Source organism: Phyllostomus discolor, chromosome 3 (assembly GCF_004126475.2).
Source record: "Phyllostomus discolor isolate MPI-MPIP mPhyDis1 chromosome 3, mPhyDis1.pri.v3, whole genome shotgun sequence".
Lineage (NCBI taxonomy): Eukaryota > Metazoa > Chordata > Mammalia > Chiroptera > Phyllostomidae > Phyllostomus > Phyllostomus discolor.
Window position 1 is genome coordinate 121,374,037 of NC_040905.2, and position 10,948 is coordinate 121,384,984.

Sequence of the window (10,948 nt, forward strand, 5' to 3'; positions counted from 1 at the left end):
AAAAGAAATTGAAGCAGTAATCCAAAAACTCCCAACACACAAAAGCCCTGGAACAGATGGTTTCACAGGAGAATTCTACAAAGCAATGAAGAAGGAGCTAACCCCTATCCTTCACAGACTATTCCAAAAAATCCAAAAAGATGGGAGTCTCCCAAACTCTTTTTATGAGGCCAGAATCATCCTAATTCCAAAACCAGATAAAGACACAACAAAGAAAGAAAACTTCAGGCCAATATCACTGATGAACATTGATGCTAAAATCCTCAACAAAATACTGGCAAACCGCATCCAACAATGCATTAAAAAGATTATACACCATGACCAAGTGGGATTCATTCCAGGGATGCAAGGATGGTTCAATATTTGCAAATTGGTAAATGTAATACATCACAGAAACAAAAGCAAAGACAAAAACCACATGATTATATCAATTGATGCAGAAAAAGCATTTGATAATGTACAGCACCCATTCATGATAAAAACACTCGGCAAAGTGGGAATAGGGGGAGCTTTCCTCAACATAATAAAGGCCATATATGAGAGACCTACAGCCAACATCATACTCAATAGGCAAAAATTAAAATCTTTTCCACTAACATCAGGAACAAGACAAGGCTGTCCACTTTCACCACTTCTGTTCAATATAGTAGTGCAAGTTTTAGCCACAGCAATCAGACAAGAAAAAGAAATAAAAGGCATCCAAATCGGAAAGGAGGAAACAAAACTGTCACTGTTTCCAGATGACATGATAGTATACACAGAAAATCCTATAGACTCTACCAAAAAACTGCTTGACCTAATAAATGAATTTGGTAAAACAGCGGGATACAAAGTCAATATCCAGAAATCAAAGGCATTTCTGTACACCAACAATGAAACAGCAGAAGCAGAGATCAAGGAAAAAATCCCATTTGAAATAGCAAAAAGAAAAATAAAATACCTAGGAATAAACCTAACCAAAGAGGTAAAAGACCTGTATTCAGAAAACTATATAACACTCAGGAAAGAAATCAAGGAAGACACAAACAAATGGAAACATATACCATGTTCATGGATTGGAAGAATTAATATCATCCAAATGTCCATACTACCCCAAGCAATTTACACATTCAATGCAATTCCCATTAAAGTACCAATGGCATATTTCACAGACATAGAACAAACACTTCAAAAATTTATATGGAATTATAAACGACCCCGAATAGCTGCTGCAATTTTGAGAAAGAAGAGTAAAGTAGGAGGGATCACAGTACCTGACAATAAACTATACTACAAGGCCACTGTAATCAAAACAGCCTGGTACTGGCATAAAAACAGGCACATAGACCAATGGAACAGAACAGACAGCCCAGAAATAAACCCAAGTATCTATGGTTAATTAATATTTGACAAAAGAGGCAGCAACATAAAATGGAGTAAAAATATCCTCTTCAACAAATGGCATTCAGAGGACTGGACAGCCACATGCAAAACAATGAAACTTGAACACCAACTCACACCATATACAAAAATAAATTCAAGGTGGATAAAAAACTTAAATGTAAAACGTGACACCATTAAAGTCCTAGAGGAGAACATAGGTAGGAAAATCTCAGATATTTCATGCAGAAACTTTTTTACTAACATGTCCCCTAGAGCAAGGGACATAAAGGAAAGAATAAACAAATGGGACCTCATCAAAATTAAAAGCTTTTGCACAGCTAAAGAAAACAGTATCAAAATTAAAAGAGAACCAACTGTATGGGAAAACATATTTGCCAATGACACCTCAGACAAGGGTTTAATCTCCAAAATATATAAAGAACTTACAAGACTGCACTCTAAGAAGACAAGGAATCCAATTAAAAAGTGGGCAAAGGACTTGAACAGACACTTCTCCAAGGAGGACATACAGAAAATCCAAAGACACATGAAACGATGTTCAATATCACTAGCTATCAGAGAGATGCAAATTAAAACCACAATGAGATACCACTTCACACCAGTCAGAATGGCCATCATGAACAAAGCAACAAACAACAAGTGTTGGAGAGGTTGTAGAGAAGAGGGAAACCTAGTGCACTGTTGGTGGGACTGCATACTGGTACAATCACTATGGAAAGCAGTATGGAACTTCCTCAGAAAACTAAAAATGGATCTGCCTTTTGACCTAGCGATTCCACTGCTGGGACTCTATCCTAAGAACACTAAAACACCAATCCAAAAGAACCTGTGCATCCCAATGTTCATAGCAGCACAATTTACAATAGCTAGATGCTGGAAGCAACCTAGATGCCCCTCAGTAAATGAATGAATCAAAAAACTATGGTACATTTACACAATGGAATTCTATGCAGCAGGAGGAAAGAAGGAGCTCCTACTCTTTGCAACAACATGGATGGAGCTGGAAAACATTATGCTAAGCGAAACAAGCCAGGCAGTGAAAGACAAATACCATATGATCTCACCTTTAACAGGAACCTAAGCAACAAAACAAAGAAACAAAATATAACCAAAGACATTGAAATAGAGGACAGGCTGACAGTGACCACAGAGGAGAGTAGAGGGAATTTCAGGGGACAGTGAGAAGGGTTCACGGGAACAAACTTAAAGGACACATGTTCAAAAACTAGGGGGAGAGTGGTAATGGGAGGGAAGTTGGGAGGGGTGGGAGGGGTGGCTGGACTGGGAGTAAAAAGGTGAAAACTGTATTTGAACAATGATTAAAATAAAATTTTAAAAAAAAGAAACAAAAAAAAGAAAGAAAGTGAAGGGTTGGAAACAAATTTTCCAAGCAAATGGACATTAAAAAAAAAAAAAAGCCGGGATAGCAATACTCATATCAGACAAAAAAGACTTCAAAAATAGGGCCATAAAAAGAGACCCAGAAGGTCACTTCAGAATACTCAAAGGAAGAATCCATCAAGAAGACATAAAGATTGTAAATATATATGCACCCAACTTAGGAGTACCCAAATACATAAAGAAAACCTTGGAAGACTTCAAGAAATATATTGACAGCAATAGAATTATAGCAGGGGATTTTAACACCCCACTGTCAATAATGGATAGATCTTCCAACAACATATCCACAAAGATATTTTGGCATTGAACAATGTCCTACATCAAATGGACTTAACTGATATATACAGAGCCTTTCATCCAAAGAGGCAAAATACACATTCTTTTCAAATGCACATGCAACATTTTCCAAGACAGACCACATGATAGAGGCAAAATACAAATTCAAGAAAACTGAAATCATATCAAGCATTTTCTCTGAACACAGGGACTGAAACTAGAAACCAACCTCAAGGGAAAAACTCAGAAACACTAAAACTCATGGAGATTGAATAGCATGCTATTAAACAATGAATGGGTCAGAAATGAGATAAAGGAAGAAATCAAAAACTTTCTGGAAACAAATGAAAATGAACCCACAGCAACCCCAAACTATGGGACACAGCGAAGACAGTCCTGAGAGGGAAGTTCATAGAGATACAGGCCTACCTAAAAAATATAGAAACATTTCAAATAAACAACCTAACACTACACCTACAAGAACTTGAAGAACAACAACAAAGATAGCCCAGAGTAAGTAGAAGGAAGTAAATAAATAAGATCAGAGCAGAATTAAATGGTATAGATATTGAAAGTGCAATTCTTTTTTTAAGTTTCACATTTTTATTATTTTTGTAAAACTAATAACAATGAAATTTGTTGATACAATTGACATATTTTTGAAGGCTTTCAAAAGTGTTTGCAGTAAAGAGTTATACATTTATTTATGCTATTATTATAAGGGATGACAAAGTCTCTTCTGTCTTTTTTTTCTTTTAATTGTTGTTCAAGTACAGTTCTCTGCTTTTTCCTCCCATCCCAGCCTACCCCCTCAGCCCTCCCCACCTCCCTACCATTTCCACCCCCACCCCCTTGTTTTTTGTCCATTAAAAGGCACAATTCTATGGTTCAATAAGTCCTTTTCAAGGAGGTCCTTCCTTGAAAAGATAAACAAAATCAACAAGTCTTTAAGAAGAGTCATCAAGAAAAAGAGAGAGAGAACCCAAATAAACACAATCTGAAATGAAAGAGGAGAGAATACAAATCATACCACAAAAATACAAAGGACTGTAAGAAATTACCACAAAGAACTATATGCCAAGAAATTTGAAAACCAGGTGAAATGGAAGAATTTCTAGAAAATATAATCTCCTAAAACTGAATGAAGAAGCAGCAGAAAGCCTGAACAGTCCAATAACAGTTGACTAACTTGAAGCAGTAATCAAAAAATTTCCAGCACACAAAAGCCCTGGACCAGATGGTTTCACAAGAGAATTCTACAAAGTATTTAAGGAAGAGCCAACCCCTATCCTCCACAGACTTTTCCAAAAAACCCAAGAAGATGGAAGACTCCCAAACTCTTTTATGAAGCCAGGATCATCCTAACCCCAAAGCAGATAAAGACACAACAAAGAAAGAAAGCTTCAGGCCAAAAATATCACTGATGAACATAGATGCTAAAATTCTCAACAAAATATTGGCAAACCACATCCAGAAATACATTAAAAAGATCATACACCACGACCAAGTGGGATTCACCCCAGGGATTCAAGGATGATACAATTTTTGCAAATCAATAAATGTAATACATCACATAAACAAAAGCAAAGACAAAAATCACATGATCGTAGCAATAGATGTGGAAAAAGCATTTGATAAAGTACAACAACCATTTATGGTTAAAAAAACACTCAGCAAAGTGGAAATAGAGGGAGTGTTCCTCAACCTAATAAAGGACACGAGAGACCTACAGCCAACATCATACACAATGGGCAAAAACTAAAAACTTTCCCACTAAGATCAGGAACAAGACAAGGTTGTCCACTTTCACCACACCTATTCAACAAAGTATTGGAAGTCCTAGCCACAGCAATAAGACAAGAGAAGGAAGTAAAAGGCATCCAAATGGAAAGGAGGAAGCAAAACTGTCATTGTTTGCAGATAACAGGATAGTGTACATAGAAAATCCTACAAACCCTGCCAAAGAACTGCTCAACCTTATAAATGAATTTGGCAAAAGAGTGGGATACCAAGTCAATATTCAGAAATCAAAGGCATTTTTGTATACCAACAATGAAACAGCAGAAGCAGAAACTGAGGGGAAATCCCATTTCATATAGTAACAAGAAAAATAAAGAACCTAGGAATAAACCTAACCAAGGAGATGAAAGACCTATACTCAGAAAACTACACAGCACTAAAGAAAGAAATTAAGGAAGACACAAACAAATGGAAACATATACCATGTTCATGGATCAGAAGAGTTAACATCATCAAAATGTCCATACTACCCAAAGAAATTTATAGATTCAATGCAATGTCTATTAAAGTACCAATGGCATATTTCACAGATATATAATAAACACTTAAAAAATTATATGGAACCATAAATGACCCTGAATAGCTGCAGCAGTTTTGAGAAAGAATAGCAAAGTAGGAGGGATCACAATACCTATTATCAAACTGTATTACAAGGCCACTGTAATCAAAATAGCCTGGTACTGGCATAAGAACCAACCCATGGACCAATGGGATGGAATAGAGAGCCCAGAAATAAACCCAAGTCTCTACAGTCAATTAAAATTTGATAAAGGAGGCAGAAGCATAAAATGAAATAAAAATACCCTCTTCAACAAATGGTGTTGGGAGAGCTGGACAGCTACATGCAGAAAAATGAAACTCAATCACCAACTTACACCATACAGAAAAATAAATTCAAGGTGGGTAAAAGACTTAAATATAAGTGGTGACACCATAAAAGTCCTTCAGGAGAACATAGGCAGGAAAATCTCAGATATTCCATGGAGCAATATATTCACTGATATGTCCCCTAGGGCAAAGGACATAAAGGAAAGAATAAACAAATGGAACATCATAAAATTAAAAAGCTTCTGCATGGCTAAAGAAAACAACATTAAAATGAAAAGAGAACCAACCATATGGGAAAACATTTGCCAATGATACCTCAGACAAGAATTTGATCTCCAAAATATATGAAGAACTCACATGACTCCACTCTAAGAAGACAAGCAACCCAATTAAAAAATGGGCAAAGGACTTGGACAGATACTTATTTCTCCAAGGAGGACATACAGAAGGCCCAGAAACATATGAAAATATGCTCCATATTACTAGCCATCACTAGCCACCACTGCAAATTAAAACCAAAATGAGATACCACTTCACATCACTGAGAAGGGCCATCACAAACAAAACAACAAACAACAAGTGTTGGAGAGGTTATGAAGAAAAGGGACCCCTGGTGCACTGTTGTTGGGATTGCAGACTGGTGCAACCATATGGAAAACATTAAGAAATTTCCTCAGAAATCTAAAAATGGAACTGCCTTTTGACCCAGCAATTCCACTGCTAGGATTATATCCTAAGAACCCAGAAACACCAATCCAAAGAATTTACGCACCCCAATGCTCATATCAGCACAATTTATAATAGCCAAGTGCTGGAAACAACCTATGTGCCCATTAGTAAATGAATAGATCAAAAACTTATGGTACATTTACACAATGGAATTCTATGCAGCAGAAAAAAGGAAGGATCTCCTACCCTTTGCAATAGCAAGGATGGAACTGGAACGCATTATGCTAAGTGAAATAAGCCAGGCAGGAAAGACAAATACCATATAATCTCAGCCTTAACTGGAACCTAATCAACAAAATAAACAAGGAAGCAAAATATAACCAAAGACATTGAAATTGAGAACAGGCTAACAGTGACCAGAGGGGAAAAGGGAGGTGGTAATGGGGGGAACAGGTAAAGGGTTTACAGGAACAACTATAAAGGACACATGGACAATAACAAGGGGTGGTGGAAACAGGGGGAGGAGGTGGGGAAGGCTTGAGTGGTGGGGAAGGATGAGGGGAAAGGCAGAAACTGTACTTGAACAACAATTTAAAAAATAGTGTTAAAAAATGATTGGATAAAAGTTTTGTATTAACACTTCTAACCAAGATGGAAGCATAGGTGTATACACTGTGCCTCCTCATACAACCAAAAGAAGGATAACAACAACTTTAAAAACAACCAGAACTGTAAGAATGTTGAACTGTATGGAAATCCAACAACCAAGGACATAAAGAAGAAACATCCATCCAGACCAGTAGGAGAGCCAGAGATGGGTAGTCAGGACAGAGAGGACTCCCAGCAAGATAGCAGCTGGAGGACTGGGGTGGCAGCAGCAGCTGGTAGACCAGGTGGTCCCACATTTGCATGTGGATAAACCAGGAAGAACAACTGGGGAACGAGACAGACAGCGCAACCCAGGGTTCCAGCATAGGGAAAGAAAGCATGAAAACCTCTGACTGAAAAAACTTCTGGGGGTTGTGGTGGCAGGAGAAACTCCCAGTCTCATGGGAGAGTTCTTTGGAGAGACCCACAGAGTCCTAGAATGTACACAGGCCCACACACCCAGGAATCAGCGCCAGAAGGATTCAATTTGCTTGTGAGTAGTGGAGGAAGTGACCGAAAGCTGGCCAAGAGCCAAGCAAGGAGCATTGTTCCTTCTCGGATCACTCCCCCACATACAGTGCCGCAATGCCTCAACATGGGTTGCCCCACCTTTGCCAATACCTATGTCTCCGCCCCTTACCATGTAACAGGCATGCCCAGACAAAAGAATATGGCCCAAATGAAAGAGCAGATCAAAGCTCTAGAACAAATACAGCTAAGCATTGAAGAGATAGCCAACCTATCAGATACAGAGTTCAAAACATTGTTAATCAGGATCCTCTCAGAAATAGTTGAGTGTGGTCACAAAATAGAGGAAAAAGTGAAGGCTATGTAAAGTGAAATAAAGGAAAATGTAGAGGGAACCAACAGTGAAGGGAAGGAAACCAGGACTCAAATTAAAAATTTGGAGCAGAAGGAAGAAATAAACATTCAACCAGAACAGAATGAAGAAATGAGAATTCAGAAAAATGAAGAGAGGCTTCAGAACTACCAGGACAACTTTAAATATTCCAGCATCCAAATCATAGGGATGCCAGAAGGAGAAGAGGAAGAAGAAGAAATTGAAAATTTATTTGAAAACATAATAAAGGAGAACTTCCCCTATATGGCAAAGGATATAGACTTCCAGGAAGTCCAGGAAGCTCAGAGAGTCCCAAAGAGTTTGGACCCAAGGAAGCACATACCAAAGCACATCATAACCTAAGATTCAAAATAAGGAGAGAATTTTAAAAGCAGCAATACAAAAGGAGAGTAACCTACAAAGGAGTTCCCATCAGACTGTCAGCTGATTTCTCAAAAGAGACCTTACAGGCAAGAAGGGGCTGGAAAGGAGTATTCCAAGTCATGAAAGCCAAGGACCCACATCCAAGATTGCTCTATCCAGCAAAGCTTTCATTTAGAATGGAAGGGCAGATAAAGTGCTTCTCAGATAAGGTCAAGTTAAAGGAGTTCATCATGACTAAGCCCTTATTACATGAAATGTTAAAGGGACTTATGTAAGAAAAAGAAGGAAATAAAAAATACAAACATTAAAAGGATAACAAACTTACAACTATCAACAACCAAACCTGAAAAACCAAAAAATGAACTAAGCAAACTACTAGAACAGGAGCAGATTCACAGAAATGGAGATCACACGGAGGGTTATCAGTGTGGAGTAGGAAAGAAGGAGAATGGGGGGAAAGGTACACGGAATAAGAAGGAAAAATGATAGGTACAAAATAGACAGGAGGAGGTTAAGAATAGTATAGGAAATGTAGAAGCCAAAGAACTTATATGTATGACCCATGGACATGAACTAAGGAGGGAAGGGGGAATGCAAGTGGGAAAAGGAGTAAGGGCAGAGGGTAATAAAGGTTGACAAATGAGATAACTGTAATAGCATAATCAATAAAATATATATTTAAAAAAGCAAAAAATGTTTTGTATCATAGAGAGGTAGTCTATCGCAATACATAAAATTGGTCTCTCCAGTAGCTGGTTTGGATTGAAATCCCAGCTATGTCACTGAATACCTGTGTGACCTTGTGCAAGTTACAGGTGCTGTGCAAGAGAAGCCCCTCCTCTCACTGTCCTCTCTGGTCACCACTCAATGGGCCGGAACCACTCAGGTTCATGGACATCCAAGTGCAAAATTCGTCTACAACCTGCTTTCCCCAGGGAAAACGTGAGGCAGGAATAAAACCCCATTCTAATATTAACAGCAACAAAGCAACCAATAGTGACTGAGCCCTTAATGTGTACTAAGCTTTTCACATAATTTCATCCTCCTGCTTCCCCCAAGAGACTCTTGTGTTTAGATGCTGTAGGTAGACAGCTTGGCTTGTCTCCTGGTTCTGCCCCTCACTATCTGTGTAAGCTTGGATGAATGACAGGTGTTCTCTGTCATAGCTGGGAAATGGGGATAATAAGAATACCTACTGCACAGGGTTGTTGTGAGGATTACTTGAGTTAATATCTGTAAAGTGCTTAGAACTGAGCTTGGCACATGTTAGCAGTATAGTATATACATGGGCTTATGAAAAAAATAACTTTAAACATACTCTATGGTTCCCATTTTCTAGATGGAGAGGTTCAAATTTGAAGAGTGACTTTCCCAAAGTCAAAGAGCTTATAGGCTGCAGAGTGAGGATTTGAACCCAGGTAGTCTTATTCCAAAGCACACTTATCCACAGTGCCCCCAGTATTCTGAGTGTATATCCAGGGGTCCCTGCTCATAGCTCAGCTCCCCAGGTTAGCACTGGCTGAATGCACAGCCTGCCCTCACCTGATATTCCCCAGCATGGCAATGATGAGTCCCAGGGCCAGCCCATGGGCCAGGGCCGGCTGCAGCAGCCCAGTTTCTGGCTTGTTCTCGATGAATGACAGGCACCCAGTGAAGATAAAGAGGGCAGAGCCCAGCAGTTCAACCAGGCAGGGCTGCACAAACCGCTCATACCAGGACCCACGCCACCTGTACTCCATGCTCAGCTCCTTTCCTTCACCACTGCCAAATTCAAGGTCACCTATAGATGCAGTTGCCTGCAGAAGAGGAAAGGGAGAGTGGACTTGGAAGGATGGGCATCCCAGGAAGAAGCTCGCCACCTGCCAACCTTAAATTGATTTTCAGTAACCTGGAAGGGCCAGGCTGGAGATGAAATGGCAGTGGTGGGCTCACCTCTGTAGACACCAGGGCTAAGGCCACACAGAATAGACTGTGCCTAAACTGGCTGGGAACCCGCACCTGCTCTCCTGGATTCTCTTATCTCCAGAGCCAGAGTTGCTGATCCCATCACAGGCTCTGCCCTTTAAAAGGGTGCCAAGAAAGCAATAAAACCTGGGCGGGAGGTGGCCCTGAGGCCCAGAGGAGGAAAGATTTTTTAAAAATCTGAACTGAGCAGAGCAAGTGGTGGTCAAGGATTGCTGAGCTTTCTGCCATCTAGGGGGAAAGGTGCTGGCTGGGGGAGCCTCTGGGCCTTCCCCAGAAGAAGAGGGAGGACCCAGCTCCCCGTGATCACCACCAGGATCCAAAGGAGACCCTCATGTCCAAAGTGGACATGAGGACTGCCCCACTGGGTTAGAATCACACATGGAAGGTAACAGCCAATTCATCTTCAGTGTCTTTTCCACCGATTCCCACAGACATCCCCTCGTACATGAAGTCCCAACACCTCCACTCACTTACCCGGATCTCCTGATTCAGGACTGAGTTGTGCACAGATGACTGTCCACTGACAGGCATCAGAGGTAATTTGGCCCCATGGAAAAGCCATGCCTTTAGAAACAGGCTGCCTGGATCTCAACCCCAAGTCTGCCATGTACTAGCTATGTAACTTTGAGCATTTACTTACACTCTCTGCACTTTAGTTTTCTCCTCTACAATGTGCAGATCATAGTGACATAGGATCATTGTGAGATTTAAATGAGTTAATACTCATATGTAAAGTACTTACAACTGTGCTAG

The 10,948-nt window shown here is 39.8% G+C and overlaps 1 protein-coding gene across 1 annotated transcript in view; it reads right to left on the minus strand.

Moving 5' to 3' along the window:
* AQP8 (aquaporin 8) overlaps positions 1-10,726 on the minus strand; it is a 33,985-nt gene extending 23,259 nt beyond the window's left edge. Inside the window, exons 1-2 of the mRNA XM_028523480.2 lie at positions 10,670-10,726; positions 9,773-10,026 (exon numbers count right to left, since the gene is read on the minus strand). Coding sequence (XP_028379281.1) covers positions 9,773-10,026; positions 10,670-10,726 — 311 coding nt within the window. The remainder of the gene's footprint in view (positions 1-9,772; positions 10,027-10,669) is intronic.
* Positions 10,727-10,948: the final 222 nt, after the last annotated feature.